Source organism: Cucurbita pepo, chromosome LG07 (assembly GCF_002806865.2).
Source record: "Cucurbita pepo subsp. pepo cultivar mu-cu-16 chromosome LG07, ASM280686v2, whole genome shotgun sequence".
NCBI classification, from domain to species: domain Eukaryota; kingdom Viridiplantae; phylum Streptophyta; class Magnoliopsida; order Cucurbitales; family Cucurbitaceae; genus Cucurbita; species Cucurbita pepo.
In genome coordinates this window covers 3035867-3057763 of record NC_036644.1, presented here as the reverse complement: position 1 = coordinate 3057763, position 21897 = coordinate 3035867, and the positions used below count along the sequence as shown (strand labels likewise).

The window sequence follows — 21897 nt, the reverse complement described above, 5'->3', positions numbered from 1 at the left end:
CCCTTATAAACAATGTTTCGTTCTCTTTCCCAACCGAGAAAATTTTCATTTGGAGTGTTGACGTGACCTGATATGTGAGATTTTCACACCCTTATAAACAATGTTTCGTTCTCTTTCCCAACCGAGAAAATTTTCATATGGAGTGTTGACGTGACCTGATATGTGAGATTTTCACACCCTTATAAACAATGTTTCGTTCTCTTTCCCAACCGAGAAAATTTTCATATGGAGTGTTGACGTGACCTGATATGTGAGATTTTCACACCCTTATAAACAATGTTTTGTTCTCTTCCCCAACCGAGAAAATTTTCATTTGGAGTGTTGACGTGACCTGATATGTGAGATTTTCACACCCTTATAAACAATGTTTCGTTCTCTATCCCAACCGAGGTGGAATCCCACATATTAGATCACATCAACGCTCCAAATGAAAATTTTCTCAATTTTTTCATAAAATGAATTACAAAATTTATGAATTTAAATAGAATTATTCACTTTGAATATTCATTCACCACTTGAAAAAGGAATAAGATTCTAAGTCAAAATCAAGAAAACAAAGTACATTGTTCAAAATCACTATAAAATCCAATTCTTCCAAGAGTTTTCTTCCATCTCCAAACAAAACCTAACCTCAACAATGGCTGAAGCTTCTCTTCAACTTCACAGGGACCATGCTCATGGAGCTGAAGCTGAAGCTCAAGAGCTCATGCAAAACTATGACAAAAATGCTGATTCAAGCCTCTCCAAGGAGGAGCTAAGTGCAGCCATCCACCACAACCAAGCTAAGAACCCAGGATCACACAATCCGGAAGCCAAGAAGAAGGATGTTGCACCCAAAGCTCAGAAGGTGCCTGCTAAGGCTGCCGAAGAGAAGGGGGCGAGTATGAAGCTTAGTAGGAGCCAAATCAAGGAGATATTCATGGAGCATGATATCGATGGTGATGGGTACCTCAGTGTTAGTGAGTTGACAAAGGCTTTTAGTTTCTTTGGTTCTATCATTCCACTCTACAAAGCTCATTATGGTTTAGCTTATGCTGATGCTGATGGAGATGGGCTTATTAGTGAGGAGGAGCTTGAAAAACTTGTTGATTATGCTGAGAGAACCAACAAAAAGAAGAGAGGGTTTTAAATTTTTAAAGTATTATGAACTATGGATTATAATAAAGAGTTCAATGATTAGCTCTCTTAAAAAAAAAAATTGTATTAGCTTGAACTCGATTAATATGAATAAAGAGAAACAATCGAAGAATTAAAACTTGTTTTATGAATTCGATGTATTTCGATTTGTGAGCGTTTGGTTTCAACCATACTTTTAAACTTTAGTGGAAAAAACCCTTTAACTTATTAATTTTTTTTTTGAAGTACCCTACCATTCAACTTTCGAAAGGGTCTCAAAAATATCTTTTTAAGATTTCTGAGTCCGGTTCCTGAGGTCCGGTGAGGGATTAAATAGGATTGAAGAGGAGGTACGTAACGGCTCAAACCCACCACTAGCCGATATTGTTCTTTTTGAGCTTTCCCTTTTGGGCTTTCTCTCAAGGCTTTAAAAGGCGTCTACAAGGGAGAGGTTTCCACACCCTTATAAAGGGTGTTTCTTTCTCCTCCCGACCCATGTGGGACATGACAAGGTAGAATAAAAAATTGTTTATAAAAATCTCAAAAAACTCCGGAAAAATATCAAAGAAAATTGAGAAAAGTTGAGAAAAATCGGTCAAAGTCTAACCGGGTTAGAATTTCATTGGACTTCCTTCACAAGAAAAGGTCGAATTGTTCAAACCCATCGAGAAGGGAGGACGAACGAAATATAAACATTTTTGTTTTCTTTCAAATTTGAGAGTTTTTATTGGAACTAAATTCTTAATTTTTAGTGTTGATATTGGATGTGTTTATTTCAACGTGTAGTTGATAATAAATTACGAGAAAAATATGTATGTGTAGACGAATTAAAACTCTATCATTTTGACCAAAAAAATAAAATAAAATAACAAGTTCATTTGAGTTTTGTATGAGAAGTAAGAAAAATGTGAAAAAAAATAGGTTAAATCAGAAAATCAATCAATTTCTAGAAAATTTTGTTCGGAGGGGTTACGTTTTTCGGGTAGTCTGACTTAGATCAACCCACGCTTGCGTTCAACTCTGCAACCTACATGCAACCTAATTCAGCGCATGGCTCAATTTGTTCGCCTGATGCAACCTGTGAACTGTCTCACCTTGGTGCACCATGTGTCGTTACGAGAACAACTAGAAAAATTTCACGTACATAAAGGATCGAACTCAACTCTTGGAAGTCGAATGCGTGAATGACTATTATGACCTCTAGGTCTTTGACAAATTTCATGAGTCTAGTGAGTCGTGAGAAATGTAAGTCACAACCAAGATGGGTACAGTTTATTCCAACCCCATCCTCAAGGTGTTGGATGGGCATGAATGTTAATTGGACTCAAAGTATGGCAGTCTTTCAGAAACGTTAAAATATCCATATAGTGATGATCGTGAACAAACTTCCAACCGGTATGCAATAGGAGGGCCCCTTCCAGGCCAGGTTCCTTAGATGTCTTTTTTTTTTTTTTTTTTTTTTTCCTTTCTNTTTTCTTTTTCCTTTCTAATATTAAGGGATTGGAACAAGGGATTGGAACAACGTAGCATCATCGCAATTCTCTGGGGTTGTAACTAAAGAAGAATGTCTCTTTTCGTTGTCACATGTCAAGTCGTGAATGTGCATCCTCTTCCCTTTGGCGTGTGTGTACTTGCGCGTGGGAGCCATTTTGGGCGCGTGTGCAGCACTTGAGGTCTGTTTTGTGCTCCATGCGACTGTTTTTCGTCCCGATTTTGATACTAACTCTCTTATGACTTGAATTAAACCTACCATAAAAATTCTTGGAACCTTGGAGCTCCTAGCACGCAGAAAAGCAAGCTCGGGAAGGCAGGAACCATCCAAGTAAGTAACTATACATATTTTAGGCAAGTAATACCCGTAAAGATCTTTAGAATGAGCTAGCACATAAAAATTTCATGTTAACGACTTTGAAAGGACGCTTTTGGATGAGTATATACTATGTTATGAAAATTTATAGTTACGCTGTGAAACATGTTAACATATCATGACTAGAATATGAGTCGAGCAAGTAAACTAGGTGAAAAATAAGACATTACAGAAATACCCCTAGGATGAGATTTGTGATTAATACTATTTTATATGCTATTAGGGTAGAATAAGAATTTCAGTTAATTTGTAATGAGAAAATTTAAATTAAGATTGAGAATGTCAACACATTCTTTCAGGCTAATCATGAATCTAATTCCTTCCACGTGTAAAGAGAAGAAAATAAAAAGGTATTTACTGATATTTTTATTTATTTATATTATTATTATCCATACATTTCCACCGACAACACGTGGGCATCAAAAAAAATTTAATTAGTTTAAATTCACATGGTAACATAAAATTAAAAGTAAATTTGTAAATAAACAAACTAACATGAGTGAGTTAATCAACTCGAATTTATTTTTAATGATTTAAAAATACGATTTTAGTTTTTTTTATATATATATATATATATATATAAAAGTTTATAATTTTTATTATTATTTATTCTACCATGACTCTTANTTTTAAAAATACGATTTTAGTTATATATATATATAAGTTTATAATTTTTATTATTATTTATTCTACCATGACTCTTAAAATAATTTTATTTTATTTTAAAAAATTGAATAAATTACTCAAACAACCGTGTAATGAACCTATGTCCAGAATTCGAATTAGAATTTGTAAGCCAGATTTGTTCGCACATAGTAGTCATTCCAACATGTTTTGTCTTCATTCACATGCATCATGTTCATTTGTCTTCACTCAAGTGTATCTCAGAAAAATTCTTAGGTCACCCAACATAGAATTGCTCTAATTAAAGTTCGTTTAACCATGATTTTCATATAATTGAGTCAACGAAAAGAAGGTACATTTTGTTGGTGTAGTATTGATTTTTAATTTTATTCTTATGTTCGCTCTCATTCAAATGTGGTCTCAATTAATTCGTGCATCCCTCCTTTACTCGAGTGTCACAAACCTAACCATCTGGACGCAAAAATATTATGGTTGGATTGGGCTGAGTTCAGTTCATTATTTAATCAGGGTTATTTAGGTTAAAAAATGTACTGACTCGAACAATTTTGTTTGCCCTAAAAATCCTCTAAACCTAACTCAATCCAATTCCATCTATGAAAATCGTTTTAACGATTAAGTATAGTCCAACTCATTACAAAATTCTTTTCGAATTGATTTCGATTCCCTCTTGCTATCTTAGCTTATTTCATTCAATATGAGAATCTAACCTCAAAAAAATCAAACATGTACGCGTTAGATTAAAAGTAAACAAGATTCTTCACGTAATTGAATCACTATAAAACCTAATTCTCTCCTAAACATGTTCATTGTCTCCAAACATTGCATCTTATTGTTTTTCTCTTGTTCTTCCTTCTCACAATGGCAACACGTTCTTGTCTACCAAGCCAATTTTCCTTTCTTACTCAACAACAAGTAGATGACTTTTTCAAAAAGTATGACAAAAATGGTGATGGTGTGATCACCATAGATGAACTGACTGGAATTTTCCCTAACTTAGCTTGTTCTTCAGCTCAATCTAAGGCATCTAAAGCCCTACCTCCCCAACATAAAGTTAACTCAAAGCCTCCTAAGGTGACCTCAAAGGCTCAAAAAGAGCCCAAAGAGAAGGCCAAAGCCAAAGGTGATGAGAGCCATGCAAGCACACACAAGGTTAAAGAGCCAAAAACGAAGCCTGATGGGAAAGCCAAGGAACATCCTTTGCACAAAGATAGCTCAAAGTGGAACAAAGACCCAGCAAAGAAGTTAGTAGACAAAGCCCAAAAAGCCCCACCAAGAGACTTGAAGAATAAGTGGTCGTTTATGCGTTTAAGTCGAGAGCAAATAAAGGAGATTTTTAGGGAGCATGATGTCGATGGCGATGGTTTTCTCGACTATGGTGAGCTAACAATGGCATTTGGTTTCTTAGACCCAATTCTTCCATGTTATAAGGCTCGTGATGGTATAGCTTATGCAGATGCTAATAAAGATGGACTCATTAGTGAGGCTGAACTTGACAAACTCATCGACTATGCTGAAAAACTCTATGGAAATGACTTGGTTTACTAAATCTTTGTAAATTATTCGAACTCAACAAAATGATAGTGTTCTTCATTTCTTTTCCTTTTTGAATCCGAATAAAGTGATGTTTTTTTGTGTATCGTATTTGTTAGAGGCGATAGAAAAAAAGTAGTAAGATTTTAGAATTCATTCAACATGGAACATTACATATCAACTTCAACAATGGTATCTATAATATTTACACAATGAGGTTACTGGTTTGTATGGATGGATGTATGAGATAGAAATTATATAACTACTCTGCTTTTGAATTTTATGAGATTTTAGTTATTATGCAACATGTAAAATGGATAAATATAATTATCAACATGACACTCAATCCAAAAAAAAATTTCCAACCCAAGCCATGTATGCATCTATTCTACACAGGTAAGATATATTTGTTCATCGTTAGTCCAATAGAATCAAGCCCAATGATTATGAATTCAATATCTACATATCTTACGAGAGAGATATAGGTATTTGAAGAATAAAAATTAAGATCTTTTAAGAATAAATTTGTTCTACCATGTTTAACCTCTATTATTAATACCCCTCCGCCCCATTAAGTTTTTTATCCCAAGCAATCCCAATCAAAGAAAATTGTAGTAGTGTTCTATACAATGTCTTGTAATCTTTAACTGGTTGGTCTTAATAAACGTGTTGGTGTTTTACCAAGGTTGGTATAGGTTTTCAAATCTCTTGGAATTACTTAGTATGTTCTGTAGTTTTGTTTGATCTTCTACATCAGAAAGGATTTCTTGAGATTATTAGTGAGAGAGTTTCTTTTGTTGTGAGTGACTTGACTCTGCAAGTTCTGTCTCGAAAACTAGCTTGTTTGGTAGTATTGAGGTATTGCCAACACGATGGGTGATCTCCAAGACATTGGAGGAATCGAAAAAGTCAAGAGCAATAACTATATTACGTGGACAACATGGATGATGTTCTATCTAAAAGGACAAGACCTTTAGAAGGTTGTTGGCAAAAGCAAAATTATTACACCTCTAGAGGAGAATGCTAATCGCCCTTGCCTTCAGATTAAGCTGTTTTCTACTTGATTTTGACCGTGTTCATAGATTGCAAAATCATTTTAATTTGTTTTTGTGTCTGAGAAAAAAATAAAAAAGACACAAAAAGAAATATGAAACAGGCCAAAGAGAATAATAATAACGAAAACAAGGCCCAAAGTAGTTCTTGAAGATCGAACCCTCTTTTAACATTAAATTCAATTTATCCTCAAGAACAACATATTTGAGAATAAGTTGCAAAGCTCTCGAAACAAACTTATATCTGAGAAGAAGCTGCAAAACGCTCCATCGAGCCATCTATGTTTTTTTTTTATAGCCCGTGATAATTGACTTTTGAGTATTCTTTTTTTTTATATTCAATTTTGCTGTGGAACAAAAAAGGTCGATATGGAACTAAAAAACAAGAAAAGTATATAAACTTGAACTAGTCAGCCTGGTCTAATAGCTTAACCTCGGATGGAAGGCCGTTACCTTCTTTGGAACGAAGATTGTAGGTGGAATCGACATTCAGGTTGCACCTTGAGGGCATAAGAGACAATTCTAGAATGACAACAATGATGAAAGAGACTAACAGAACCAAGATTTGAGATACTCATAATATAATAAATTAGGTAGGTTGTAAGATCTTACATCGGTTGGGGAGGAAAACGAATCATTCTTTCTAAGGGTGTGAAAACATTCTCTTAACATACGCGTTTTAAAAACCTTAAGAGAAAGTCCGAAAGGAAAAGTCCAAAGAAGACATATCGTAGACTTGGGCCATTACAAATGGTATAAGAGTTCAGACACTGGCACGGTGTAAGCGAGGATGAAAATATTTACTTATAATAACCATGGTCTTACGCACGTTCTATAATATATTATTTTCATATATAAAGCATAAGTCCCACCAAATGTAAATACAAATAATAATAATAATAATAAAAAGTTGAGAGAATAAAGGTGATGTTCTATTTACCTAATCCTTCAATCCTATTCTTCGAATCATACTTTAATTCATTTTCTTCCCCACCCTAACAATTGTCAATTCTAAGGTAAGCACAAAATACTTTTCTTATTCATTTCATTTTTTCATTATAAAAAATATAAGAACGAAGATTTGAAACTCCGATCTTAAAATTTAATAAATATTTCTTTTTTAAAGCGATCAACGACGCGTTAGATATTATAAAGATATTTACTTGTCGAATAACCAATTACCTTTATTAGTCGAAAGTCTAAATCTTTGTGTTCACGCTTAGTTTTAGTTCAAGAAACAGGTGGAGGTGGAGTGATTTGAACTTTTAACTTGTTGGTCGAAGGTGTATACCTTAACTAGTTGATTTCTATTCAAGTTGGTCTCGTCCTTATATTTTATAGTTAAGAAAAAAACTTGTAAATAATATAATCGTGGCTAGTTAGATTAAGTCACGACTCGGAGAAAAACTAGGTCAAGACCAAAAATAATGTGATGCAACAAGAATATATGAGAATACAATAGAAATTTGCCATAGAATTTCGCGTAATTTTAAAATATTCAACAACATATCTAAAATGAATGTAAAAATGTATACATGTACATGTGTTCAATTTGTTCTTAAAAGAGAGACAGGATCGGGATTTAAAAGATGTATATGATATGACAAACTACAAAAATATGTGGAAAAGACAGATGCCCTAGATTGATACGCCTTTGTGGTGTGAGTCGCGCTCCAGTGTCGGGTTGGGTGAGGGTCTGTGTCACGTATCGGTGCACGTAGTGTATGCGTCACTCAGTTACGCATGTGATGTGTGTCCACCATTGACTGAGACATGCCTCCATGGACGATGATCGACATGTGTCTATAGGTTCTTCCTTTTTCTTTTTTTCTTTTTTTNAGTTACGCATGTGATGTGTGTCCACCATTGACTGAGACATGCCTCCATGGACGATGATCTACATGTGTCTATAGGTTCTTCCTTTTTCTTTTTTTCTTTTTTTGGTTAGAATTTGTTAGTTTTGCATTCCAAACTATTTTCTTTTTATTTTTGTAACTCTTAATTCTTAACTCAAAATGATTTTATTCCTAGATGAGAGTTGTAAATCTCTAACCAATCACTCCAAATGTAATTTTTTTTATAATTTTTAAACAACCACGTATCAAAATAAACACATTCAAATTACAAAATTTATTCAATCTTTGAAGAATTTTGATTTTGGAGGCGATTCTTTACCAGATTTCTATATAAGACTTATGGGGATCCACTCCAAGATAAATATTCTAAAATTTTACGGTCTAATAGTTCATCATTAGCTCATAGATTTTAAAGGTGAATCGTAGTCAAATACCCGTAGATTAATCTCGCATTTTTTGCTTGTTTATTGACGGAATGGATTGATTCAAGTGCCAACGACGGTGGAGATCGTTTTTCTTTTCTATCTTTCTTCTTCCTTTTCAATTACATGCTTATGGGGCGATAACAACACCCAAAGTGTAGATACACAAATTCACATCCACGGTCTCTACACGAATATGTACAAACAGTACCAAAAAAAAACAAAAAAGTAAACCATAAAACAATTTTCTCTTTATTTGACTTCGATCGAAATTTTCTAACAAAACTGAGAATAAAAATCAACATTGTTCACAAAATATTAATAAAAAACATCTTCATGTAAAATCGAAAGAGTTTGAATCATAATTCAGATCTATCTCGATTTCTATAATACCATAGCTCGTGTACGCTCTCGCCTCAACTGCATAGCTTAAATTCTATCTGAACATGTAAAGTAGCATCGATAGATCCTAAAAATACTTGGAGGCTTTCAAATCTTTATTAAGTTTTGGAGCACATCAATTTTCATAACCAGTCTCTTTGGAGCTCAACTCATTCATGAATCATCACCATATAGCTCCTTGAAACTCATCTATCTCGTTATGATTACTTTTTTTATATATATATAATCTAGTTAATTAACTCTTTAATACTCCTTGCAATCATTCATCCTAATCTACCCTTAGATTCCTTAGATACTCAGAGTTCATTGTTTCTCATAATCTAGTCCATTAAAGATCATCTATCATCTTATCGTCACATATAAATGTCGACCCATATTAATAGTTCATGTGAGATCACACATTAGTTGGAGAGAGGAATAAAGCATCTCTTATAAAGGTTTGAAAACTTCTCCTTTGTAGAAGTGTTTTAAAATCGTGAGTCTGATGGCGACACCTAATGAGTCAAACCGAGGCTAAATATGTCTACAAGAGATTTTTCTTTTTCTTTTTTTTTCAAAAGGGAAGAAACTTATATTGTTCATAAAACCCTTTTGAATAGATGTTTGGACGAGGGCCATATCTTTTTTCAAAGGGATGGTATAAGATTCTAATGATAATTATAATAATAACTAGTGTTATTTTCTATTCATCTAAAAGGCTAGAAAGTTAAGCCTAGCTTCTTTTTTAGTTACTATAAAATGGTTGAACCATGTTAACATTTCTTCCATCTTCAAACATTTCATCCAAACTAACATAGCTTTAGTTTAACAATGCCTGCCTCCAAATTCCAAACTTGGGCTGAAGATGAAGCAAATCGATTGATGAAGAAGTATGACACAAATGGCGATGGTATGCTCACTAAAGAAGAGCTACAAGTCTTCCTCCACAAGGCTCGGGGTTCCACGCAACTCAATAATAATCAAGGATTTGTATCTAAGATCCCGAAAGCTAGCAACAATGTTGTGCACAAGCATAGCTCAAACTCTCACATGAAGCATAAAAAGCAGGTACAAGACAAAGGTAAGAAATCCTCGACAAAATTTCTTGATGGAGAGATGTCTAAGCTGCAACTTAGTCGTGAGCAGATGAAAGAGATTTTCAAAAATCATGATAGCAACAAAGATGGTTTTCTCGACATAAAAGAGGTAACAAAAGCTTTTGGTTTTCTAGGCTCAATTCTCCCGTTCAACAAAGCTCACTATGCTATGACTTATGCCGATACTAATCATGATGGACTCATCAGTGAATTTGAACTTGACAAGCTCATAGATTATGCAAGTAAATTTATTAACAAGAAATGAGCTTAAATGTTAGCTACTTTCTCATGAATTCTATGTATGAAGTTATGTAACTTCTTTGAAAATAAAATAAAGAGAAGTATGTTAGAATAATAAAATTNAAGCTACTTTCTCATGAATTCTATGTATGAAGTTATGTAACTTCAAGTAAATCATTGTGAAAGAATGATTTGAAAATAAAATAAAGAGAAGTATGTTAGAATAATAAAATTTTCTTTCTTTATTATCAATACTAGTGTGTTTTTGTTTCTCTGTTGCAACTCAAGAAAACGAGATCCATTTGAATGAAACTCTCAAAAAGAAATGANCGTTGCAACTCAAGAAAACGAGATCCATTTGAATGAAACTCTCAAAAAGAAATGAAATCTCGCCCTCCACCAATATATCAAGATGTTCAAGAAACTAGTAAAAGCATACACCACATTCAAGCAAGACCAATAAAATGTAAGTTTGATTATACAAAAGTTTTTTGAAGACTTCTTACGTCAGCTTCTCCACTTCTACTCCGGATACCCCATCCCGGTTTCAAGAATTCGAGTGGATAGTTAAGCTCAAGATGAGTGAACATCTTCTTGAACCAGAGCAATAATAACATTCACTAAACATTCGAAAGGCAGAGGAATCACGAATCTCCACAATAGTGTGGATATTGTCCATTTTGAGCTCATGGCTTTGCCTCATATAAATCGAGATATATTCCTTACTTATAAACTCATAATCATTCCCTAAATTAGTCAATATGGAACACCCCAACAAAAGAGTCGTTGAGCTATTATCCATAATTCATTTACCAAAGTCGTAGAGTTTTTATCCCTTTTATGTTTTTACTATGAGTTTTTTTTTTTTTTTACGCCCTCTTAAAATTTAGCCTCTAAGAAGTGAATTTTAAAAGTCAAATTTTCTTCTAAGAGGGTCCGAGTCATTAAATTTTTTTAAATAAGTCGTTGAATAGATCTCACATCAACATTAAAGACAAATTTGTTGTATGTTACTATCCTCGCACGTTATGAACTTTTGTCCTAAAAAATTTCTAATCTTAGGAATAATTTTGTCTTAAAAATTTAACATATGGAATCAACCAAGATAAGACTTTGATATCAAATGATATGGAAATCACTACAAAGGAGTAAGATTCAGATTACTTTATTGATCGAATATCTCAAGGTAAGAACATTGTTTGAAATTCGAATCACTCTACAAACAAAATTGATCATGTCGAGCTTGAATGATTCTACATGCAACTTAAACTATATAGAATTGCAAAAAAAAACTTAGTTATTGGCTAAAGAAAGCACAAATACTTCTTTTACTATATTTTCCAAGTGTACTTACAAATACAACATACAACGTATATGACTTTATATAGCCTCAAAATGAAACTATTAAAAGCATTCCAAGAGTTGTAGCAATCATACGAACATAATTAACCATTATCTAAATGTAACCTAAAATAAATAAAAAGTCTTAAAACATATTAATGAAATACAATGACTCTAAATTACTCTGAATTGTAATCTACCCAAAATTTATCACATGAAACTTCATTTTTCTTCCATATGGCATGAATTGAAATATCTTTTGATAATTTCAAGAGCATTTTTTTCATATCTTCGTTGAAATATATTGTATGATTGATGTTTCTTTGTTCATATCCCATTTTTACAATATTGGTGCTGGTGACATGTGTCGATCAACGATTAGCTCTTTCAGCTTCGGCGACATGCATTCTAACTTAGAGGCATGCAAATTTATCTTTAAATTATCTTGTCGTGATCCATGGAACAAACGAACGGTCACAAGTCATGAGTCGAATGTAAACGGTTTGGGTCGGTCGGTTGTGAATCTCAGATCGAGTCACCCATGGGTTCGCACTTGTCAACCAGACACTGACATGCGTCATGCAGTAACCGAACTGCGCTTTCTCCCCCAATAGTCGACCGTCGTTTCCTGACATGTGTCCTCCTTCGTTGGTCGGCACGTGTCTCCCCTCTTCGCTTACACGTGCCCTCGCGTTTCTACATTTCTTTTTCCAGATTTCGTAGTTTTTCTAATTTCTTTCGATTTCCATATTTTTTCCTACCTAACTCAAATCAATATAATTTCTCCATTAAATGCCTCGTCAAGACTCATGTGTTGTACGAACCAAGAAGACATCAAAGAAAAGGAACTTTAACTTTTCTCGTACTTATTAGATATTTTGTCTTACATGGTAGTATTGTACACGAGCTTAGATTTTGTAGGCATGTAATTTAAATGCACGTAAATAATTAAGCTCCAAAAATTATTTATTTATTTTCGTATTCAATTATTTATTTTTGCTGTTTTTATATAATCTAAATACTTGATGAATTAACAATATTTTGACTATGATCATATTAACAACATTCTTGTGCTTGCTTCAAAAAGAAAAATTAACAAAAATATATATATAATATTAATAATAAAGTAGGATTGAAATCTTTATTTCCTACTAACTTTCTCTTTATTTCGTTTTCAATTATTCTTTACAAAGATCGACTTCAAGTTACAATAATCTTCACATATGGGATTCACGAGAAAGTAGTTTATAAGCTCATTTCTTCTTAATGATTTTACAGACATAATCTATGAGTTTGTCAAGCTCAGCTTCATCGATAAGACCATCTTTATTAGCATCAACGTAAGACAAAACATACTGATTGTAGTATGGATGTATTGAGCATAGAAAACTAAAAGCTTTTGTTACCTCTCCTTTGTTGAGAAAACCATCTTTGTTGCTGTCATAATATTTGAAAATCTCCTTTATCTGCTCTCGACTAACGGGCACATTAGATGTCTTTTCATTAAGAACTTTTGTTGAGGAATTTGTAGCTTTCCCTTCGACCTGTGTTTTTGGGTTTATATGAGCAGTTGAGCTAAACTTGTGCGTAGCATTATCGTTTGCTTTTGGGATCTTAGATACAAATCCTCGATTGTTGAGTTGAGTTGAGTTGATCCTCGAACGTCAATGAGAAAGGATTGTAGCTCTCCTTTAGTGTGAACACCATCACCGTTTTTGTCATTATTCTTGATCAATTCATTTGCTTCATTCTCAGTCCAAGCTTGGAGTTTGCAAACAAACATTATTAAACGAAGGCTTTTTTAGTTTGAATGAAATGTTTGACGAAGGAAAAAATCTTAAGATGGTTCAAATATTTTATAACAACTTTTGATTTACTCTCATTATTATTTTTTATTATTGTTTTTTAAAAGGTTCTTAGAATCTATACTTTTGCTTAATATTTGTAAAAATAAAAAATAAAAAAAAATAAAAAAAAAATCTTCAAGCTTGCCTCATACAATTAAAATCTACTTTAAAGATCGATTTTAATATTTCATGTTTAAATTATGAAATTTAATTATCGAATTGAAGATACAAAATATTTGCTCTCAACTAAAAGTATAGAATGTTCAAAGTATTTGAAGATTTTGTTAATAGAATATGTATGATAATTTTGAATATAAACATTATGAATAAAAAACGATCCAACTTTTTAAAAAATTTATCTCAAATAATTTTAAGAACAAGATGAAATCCTATTTAAAATAGTGTGAAAGCATAACATAAATTAAAGCAAATCTCATAACTTTTAAAGAACATAAAATAAAACATTCTAAGTAAAAAAAACAACATAAATATGGACATAAAACATTCTAAACATGCTGACAAAGGTTATATGGCACGTTGTGAATCTAATACATACATACAAAAAAAAAAAATCAATCTTTTAATAGAATTAGAATCAAAATCGACTTAGACGATAATTTTAATATTTCATTTTTAAATTATGAAATTTAATTGTCCAATTGAAGATACAAAGTATTTGCTCTATGCTAAAAGTATACCATGTTCGAAGTATTTGAAGATTTTTTTAATAGAATATATATGATAAATTTGAATATAAACATTATAGAAAAAAGAAAAAAGAAAAAGAAAAAAGAAAAAAAAAAAACCAACTTTCTAAAACTTTTACCTCAAATATTATTTTTCATGGTTAAAGAACAACATAAAGCATATCACATGACTTCTAAACAACATAAAATAAAACATTCTAGAAAAAACATAAATATGGACATAAAACATTCTAAACATTACTGACAAAGGCTATATGACACGTTTAGAAAAGGTTGAGGAATCTAATACATACCTACAATATGGTTTATGCAAAATTTCCTCTAAATGGACCTAAAACCTTTCGTTAAACAAATTCGACTTTGATAATATCATAAATATGAGGGGAATTACTTTGATGCCTAAACCAACTACAATATAGGTGTAAGCTAGTCATGATAATCGACTCACTACTAGATGTTTGTTGATGGCCCTTTAATGATCCCAACATAGTACATTGATAACATGCAGAGACACTATATCGTCATAAATAACATAAACTATGACACCCAAGTAAATAAATGGTACATGAGTGAACCAAGAAAATATCTCAATGAGAGCAATTGTGAGGATAGAATGACTAAGAAAAACTTAAGGAAAAAATAAAAGCTACTACCTATACCTACAAGGTGCAAGTTCCTTTTTCGATGACTCAGTCAGAGGAACTTTATTGTTAAACGTGCTTCACTTGGAGGAATTCTATATTAGGTGACCTTCTAAAAAAATTTCTTGGATGCATGTGACTGAGAACAAAAGATACTGGAAGGACTCGTGTTGGTTCATGGGGATAGTCTTCTCTCTTACGAAGGAATGAGTAGGTAACATGACCATGTCATGGGGGACTACAAGGGTCATTAGGTACTCAATTTGAATTCTGAATCTCGATCTGAATCTTGGGCATGGGTCATTACAAATAGTATCAAAGTGGTCCCTCTCCTAGTAAGTGTGGTTCGAGGAGAAAACAAGGCGAAAGTTGGTGGGGTACATGAATGAACCGAGACCACATCTGAACGAGAATGATCATAAAACTAGGATAATTAAGAAAAGATTAAAAAGAATTTACACTACTTATGCCAACAATGTTCACCTTTCTTTTTAGTGGATCAATCATAGGAACTCTATATGATTCAGCGTGTTTTACTTAGAACAATTCTAGGTCAGGCCTAGTGAATTTTCCTAAGATACATATGAGTAAGGACAAATCATGCTATAAAGACTCATGTTGGTTTGTGGGGATAGTCTTCAATCTTAAAAAATGAGGAGTAGGTATGTGACAATGTTGCAAGGAACGCAGGGGAATGACGAGGTCATTAAGTGTTGAATCCTTATCCGAATCCTAGGTATATGTCGTTACAAATTGTATTGGAGCGATACCACTCCCTATAAGATGTGGTTTGGAGACGAATGAAAGCGAAAAGGCTTCAAGGAACTTAAAGTTATTACCTATACCAACAAATGAATCCATGAATAAATTATTAAAGCAAATATTACACATAAAGCATTTTTATATTTACGTCTATCCACGAGCAACATCTTTTTTCAAATCGACCGTATTGATTCTAAGTTTTTTTTAAAAAAAAATAATAATAATAATAATAATCAAGATTATGTTCCATTCACGTGAAAAGGAATAAGGTTATAAAGTGAAAAAGTTCTTTCTCGAATCGCTATAAATACGTGAACCATTTTAAGATTTCTTCCATCTTCAAACATTTCCTGATAAAGTCTTAGCTTCACTATGTCTGTCTCCAATCTCCAAGCTTGGGCTGAGAATGAAGCAAATGAATTGATGAAGAAGTATGACAAAAACGGTGATGGCGTGCTCAGTAAAGAAGAGCTACAATTCTTTCTCCGTGATGTTCGAGGGTCAACTCGACTCAAAAATCGAGAAATTTTATCTAAGGTCCCAAAGACAAACGACAATGCTGCGCACATGATAAGCTCTAATGCTCGTACAAAAGTTCTTAGTGAAAAGGCATCTGATGAGCCACTTAGTAGAGAGCAAATAAAAAAGATTTTCAAATATTACGATAGCAACAAAGATGGTTTTCTCAACAAAAGAGAGGTAACAAAAGCTTTTAGTTTTCTAGGCTCGATTAATCCATACTACAGGGCTCAGTACGCTTTGGATTATGCTGATGCTAATAATGATGGTCTTATCAATGAAGATGAGCTTGACAAACTCATAGATTATGCTAGTAAAATCATCCCGAAGAAATGAGCTTCTAAACTACTTTCCGGTGAATTTTCATATTGTACTTGAAGTCATCGTTGATAACAATAAAATAAAGAGAAAGTAGTTGTAAATCAAGAATATGCATTTGGAAATAAAGAAGTTATCTTACTTTTTGTTATTTTCTCTTTGTGAATGATATCGAAGCAAGCACAAAAATATTATCTTTATTAATATGATCATAGTCCAAATATTGACACAAAATAAATCAAAATGCTAAAATAAATTTTTCGATCGAGAACGCAACCTGTGTTCCGGAAAGTCCATGCAAATTCTTGTAAAAAATAGAATAAAAAATAGAAAGACGTCATGTAATTGAGAAATAACTCTTATTTAGAAACAACATGGGACCGAAAAAACTAAATGAGATTCAAGTATGCAAAGCTATTCCACGACTAGCAATAACAACGAGAGAATACATATGTTAATTATATAACTAAACCTATTCAATTCAGACCTTTGTATTCTAAGATAAGTATGAATAGACGTTTATGATACAGCAGTCGTGCAAGCAGAGCTAATTATTAAATATTTTTATACTCCTTGTACTATAATATGAAACTTGAATCTACATGGATCGTGATCAAGACATTCAGTGTAGTAAGACTATGGAGATAATTACAGACGTTACAGATTCAAGTTCTCTATTTTTAATGAGTAAACACTATTTTTTACATACCAAAAGTAGTAATCGTTTATAATTACGACGGAAGAGTCTAACTGGATGCCAACTAATTACTATACGTTTTGGCCTGTTACATATCGTTATTAGCCTCACAATTTTAAAATGCGTCTACTAGGGAGATGTTTCCATACCCGTATAAAGAATGTTTTATTCCCCTCTCTAATCGATATGGGATCTCACCGTTAAAAAAAATTAAGTTGAAAAGATTCATGTTATATGTTCTTTTGAATATATGTCATCAGATTCTCGTACTTTATTTTATATTTTGACAATATTTTAAATGAGATTCCATTCTAAAAAGTTATTTATTGTGAAAATTTTCATTTTATGAATATTTATTTTATTTCATATTTAAATCCGAAGTTTCTCAAACTTTTATCGACGTGCATGTAAGGTTGACCCTAAATAAAAGTCTTAAAAGTCGATACGATTCTTAAATATATTTGATTCATAAGACTTATATTCGAACTTTTATGAACGTGCATGGAAATCCTCAAATACTAAGAACACTTTGTATTTTAATTTGTAACAAATAATTTCAATTAAATTTCATATTTTAAACATGTAATACCTTGAGATCTATCGCATTCTAGTTATTCTTTAAATTTAAACTTCTTTTTTTTACGAGATATTTCACGTTCTAAATTCACTTTTTATAAAATTCTATCCAACATTAAAAAAAAACATGTTTTTAACAAGTAACCGAAACAAATCTGAATTCGTATAGCGACGGGAAATTATATATATATTTACATCTATACACGGGCAATATCTTTTTCCAAAGCAACGGTATTGATTCTAAGATTTTATTCCATTTACCTAAAAAAAGAATAAAATTATAAAGTCAAAAGTTCATTTTTTAGTCGCTATAAAATACTTGAACCATCTTAAGATTTCTTCCATCTTCAAAATTTTCCTCTCAACTAACGAAGCCTTAGTTCAACAATGTCTGTCTCCATACTCCAAGCTTGGGCCGAGAATGAAGCAAATGAATTGATGAAGAAGTATGACAGAAACGGTGATGGTGTTCTCACTAAAGAAGAGCTACAATTCTTTCTCCGTGATGTTCGAGGATCAACTCAACTCAATAATCAAGGGTTTTTATCTAAGATTCCAAAAACAAACGACAAGGGTGCACACAAGCTTAGCTCAAATGCTCATACAAACCCAAAAATACAAGTACAAGGCAAAGCTACAAACTCGTCGACAAAAGTTTTTGGTGAAAAGGTATCTAACGTGCCACTTAGTAGAGAGCAGATAAAGAAAATTTTCAAATATTATGACAGCGACAAAGACGGTTTTCTCAACAGAAGAGAGGTAACGAAAGCATTTAGCTTTCTAGGCTCAATTAATCCATTTTACAAAGCTCAGTACGCTATGACTTTTGCTGATGCTAATAACGATGGTCTTATCAGTGAAGCTGAGCTTGAAAAACTCGTAGATTATGCCGGTAAAATCATCCAGAAGAAATGAGCTTGTCAGTGAGTTTCATATTAGAAGATTATTGTTATTTGAAGTCGGTGTTGAAAAGAATTATTTAAAAATAAAAGAAAGAGAAAATTGTTGTAAATCAATAATTTGTAATTGGAAATAAAGATTTGTTTTTTTATTTATTTATTTTTGTTAATTTCTCTTTTGTGAAAATATTGGCACAAATAAATCACAAGTTAATCCATCAAAGTATACCGATTATAATTAATTATTTTAGCCAATTAAACTCTTTAACTTTAGCCACAGCAATTCTACGTTGGGTGTCCTAGTAATTTCCTAAAATGACTGAGTGAGAACAAAACATGTCGGAAGGACTCATGTCACTCTGTGTAGATAGTCTTCACCGTTAGAAGCAAAGAGTAAGTAACGAGACTATATCGCAAGGATGTAGACGAATATCGAAGTCATCAGGTGTTGAATCTTGATTTTAAATCCTGGTATGAATCCTAGGCATGGGTCATTACAGTAATGAATCAATTTTCATTCACTAATTATAGTTCACTCCACTGTAGACCTAGAGTTGCACTCGTATGCTTTGTAGAGCAAGTTGTGTTTATTAATATAATTATTACAAGCAAATTGATCATTCACGAATTGTTTGTAATTACAGCTAGGTCAAAAGTTCATTTTACCCCAAAAATTTTTAGAATGCATATGAGTGAGAACAAAGTACGTTGGAAGGACTCGTGTTGCTGGGTGGAGTTAGTCTTCACCGTTAGAAGCAAAGAGTAAGTAATTGGACTATGTCGTAGAGATGTAGGGGAATGTCGAGGCCATTAGGTGCCGAATTTTGATTTTAAATCTGATATGAATCTTAGGCATGAGTTTTTTTTAGTAATGAATCAATTTTCTGTCACTAACTATAGATCACTCCACTATAGACCTAAAGTTACACTCTTATGTTCTGTGGACCAAGTTGTGTTCATTGATATAATCATTACAAGCAAGTTGATCGTTCACGAATTGTTCGTAATTGTAGCTAGGTCAAAAGTCTATTTTACCCTTGTAATTACATCTTAAACCTTAAGTATCATCAACTTTCTAATGAAAATTTTGTTTATGATGCAACCATAAACGAAGTCTCTCTCGGGCCAATGAAAGGGTGCGGCCCATTGTTCAAGTTCTAAAAACTTAAGGGAACTATTCATCTACTTACCCTATAACGAAAAGAATGAATTTTATCTCGTGAAATTATGTTCCATCTCTCCATCTAGTCAAGTCCCAAATCTGGTAGGTATATTGAATTGGCTACAAAAATCATTCACTCCTACCAAAGTCATTTTACGTATATTTTACGTATATTTTGAAATTTCACTAACATTAAGTTATTATTATGTTATTTTGAGTAGTTTAATAAATTAAATTCTATCTAAGGAAAGTCTATTACTTTACATCGTGACTATCTATAGTTATGTCTAAAAAGTCAAGTCGTTACAACCTAGTAGATTCTGGCTTAGCTCAAAACTGACTTAATGTCAACTAATCATCTACCCGGGTAAAGCCTAGAAAGGGTCTATCATACCACGTAGTTTGGAGAGGAAAGTTTGGATTAATTGTCCACACATGACCGTACCTTAAAAAAAATTATAATAACTACGGCAAGAATTCGGATCAGGATTCAGAATTTGGATTTAGTACCAGATGGCCCCAGCATTTCTTTACATCTTCTGTGACATTGTCTCATTACTTACTCTTCACTTCTAAAAGTAAAGACTATCCTCATAGGCCAACACTCCTTACTTCTAAGAGTGCAGATAGGCAAAACATACTTAATCTAGAGGTTCTTATGATTGAGCCATCGAAAATGAAGGTACAACTTGTTGGTATAAAGAGCGACTTTCAATTTTTTGAAGTTTTTCTTAGTCATCTTATTCTCATGTTCGCTCTCACTCATATATGGTCTCGATCTCGGTTCATTTCTTTATCTCTCATTTACTCGAGTGTCACATAATTATTATTATAAAATAAATAAATAAAAGATGAAACGTTTTATGCTTCGCTAGAGGAAAATTTTCATAAATCATGTTACATGTATTTACAAATTCCAACTCCAATAATGTAATCACTTACACGATATTTGAAAACTCAACATTTCCTAAAATATGTTTTTTCGAGAAACGAGAAACACACACAAGATAATGGTCGATAATGGTCGAGGTTGTTTACTAAATGTACAATGAAAACTACGTCAGCACATCTAGAATGTTTTATGTCCACATTTACAATGTTTCATGTGTAGAATGTTTTATTCTATGTTGTTTTAAAGTTATGTTATGAGATTCTTTGAGTTGATTTGTACTTTAATTTTATTTTATTCACAATGTTTTGAATGGGAATTCAACGTATAGAAAATGCTTTGCATCTATAATAGGGCAATTAAATTTCATATTATAAACATGTAACATTAAAGTAACATGCCCAATCTAATTAATTTCAAGACTAAAATGATCTTAAAAGTAGATTTTAATTCTATGATGTAAGATTCGTATACTAACGTTGGGACACTCATCATTCTAAGTTTATTCCCACTAGCGTCGATTCAATGACCAACCTTATAAACTTATACTTCAAACACGCGATTCATCTTTTTTTTTTTTTTTTTTTTTTTTTTTTTTTTTTTTTTTTTTTTTTTTTTTTTTTTTTTTNTTTTTTTTTTTTTTTTTTTTTTTTTTTGCAAAGTAGAAAAACAAACAAGTATTATTCATATCGTTATATTTTCATTTGTGTGTCTAGACACGAGTATTGATTCAAGGAATAAGGTTATAAAGTCAAAACGTTTCCTTTTTTAGTTGCTATAAAAAACGGTTTCTTTCATCCACAATAATTTCCTCCCAACTAACAAAGCCTTAATTTAACAATATATGTCCCCAAACTCCAAGCTTGGGCCGAGAATAAAGCAAATGAATTGATCAAGAAATACGACAAAAACAGTGATGGTGTTCTCACTCTAAAAAAGAGCTACAATCCTTCTTCTCTGATGTTTGAGAATTAGCTCAACTCAACAATCGAGGATTTGTATCTAAGTTCCCAAAAGCAAACGACAATGTTAGAAACAAGTTTAGCTCAAATGCTCGTATAAACCCAAAAATACAGATACAAGGCAAAACTACAAAATCCTCTACAAAAGTTTTAACGAAAAGGCATCTAAATATGTCACTCAGTAGAGAGCCGATAAAAAAAAGATGGTTTTCTCAACATAAGAGAGATAACAAAAACTTTTAATTTTTTAAGCTCAATTAATCCATTCTATGAAACTGAGTTGAGCTTGACAAACTCATAGATTATACCAACCAAATCATCACGAACACGAAGAATTAATTAACGAGGTGTAGATATATATATACAAAGGT

The 21897-nt window shown here is 32.4% G+C and overlaps 4 protein-coding genes and 1 pseudogene across 6 annotated transcripts; 4 read left to right on the top strand and 1 right to left on the bottom strand.

Moving 5' to 3' along the window:
* Positions 1 to 637: 637 nt before the first annotated feature.
* LOC111798778 (calmodulin-like) lies at positions 638 to 1129 on the top strand. Its single transcript, XM_023682105.1, has one exon. It carries the CDS (start codon positions 638 to 640, stop codon positions 1127 to 1129), a length of 492 nt encoding a protein of 163 aa, XP_023537873.1.
* Positions 1130 to 9655: 8526 nt separating this feature from the next.
* On the top strand, positions 9656 to 10263 carry LOC111799284 (putative calmodulin-like protein 6). 2 transcript variants are annotated; one of them, XM_023682767.1, is made up of 2 exons: positions 9656 to 9950; positions 10101 to 10263. In XM_023682767.1, the coding sequence occupies exons 1-2, from the start codon at positions 9701 to 9703 to the stop codon at positions 10229 to 10231; spliced, it is 381 nt and encodes a 126-aa protein (XP_023538535.1). In that variant the 5' UTR covers positions 9656 to 9700; the 3' UTR covers positions 10232 to 10263. The 2 variants fall into 2 exon arrangements, with proteins under 2 accessions (XP_023538535.1, XP_023538534.1); XM_023682766.1 differs by having other exon boundaries at positions 9663 to 10263.
* A 2537-nt stretch (positions 10264 to 12800) lies between these two features.
* LOC111798242 lies at positions 12801 to 13330 on the bottom strand (annotated as a pseudogene).
* A 2546-nt stretch (positions 13331 to 15876) lies between these two features.
* Positions 15877 to 16359, top strand: LOC111798243 (calmodulin-like protein 12). The gene has a single exon (XM_023681273.1). It carries the CDS (start codon positions 15877 to 15879, stop codon positions 16357 to 16359), a length of 483 nt encoding a protein of 160 aa, XP_023537041.1.
* A 1621-nt stretch (positions 16360 to 17980) lies between these two features.
* Positions 17981 to 18604, top strand: LOC111799192 (probable calcium-binding protein CML11). 2 transcript variants are annotated; one of them, XM_023682629.1, is made up of 2 exons: positions 17981 to 18373; positions 18472 to 18521. In XM_023682629.1, exons 1-2 carry the CDS (start codon positions 18002 to 18004, stop codon positions 18472 to 18474), a joined length of 375 nt encoding a protein of 124 aa, XP_023538397.1. In that variant the 5' UTR covers positions 17981 to 18001; the 3' UTR covers positions 18475 to 18521. The 2 variants fall into 2 exon arrangements, with proteins under 2 accessions (XP_023538397.1, XP_023538396.1); XM_023682628.1 differs by having other exon boundaries at positions 17981 to 18604.
* The last annotated feature ends 3293 nt before the right edge of the window (positions 18605 to 21897 follow it).

What these genes read in the sequence shown, in the direction of transcription:
- LOC111798778 (XM_023682105.1), top strand. Translation starts at nt 638, where the DNA reads ATGGCTGAAGCTTCTCTTCAACTTCACAGGGACCATGCTCATGGAGCT.
- LOC111799284 (XM_023682766.1), top strand. Translation starts at nt 9,701, where the DNA reads ATGCCTGCCTCCAAATTCCAAACTTGGGCTGAAGATGAAGCAAATCGA.
- LOC111798243 (XM_023681273.1), top strand. Translation starts at nt 15,877, where the DNA reads ATGTCTGTCTCCAATCTCCAAGCTTGGGCTGAGAATGAAGCAAATGAA.
- LOC111799192 (XM_023682628.1), top strand. Translation starts at nt 18,002, where the DNA reads ATGTCTGTCTCCATACTCCAAGCTTGGGCCGAGAATGAAGCAAATGAA.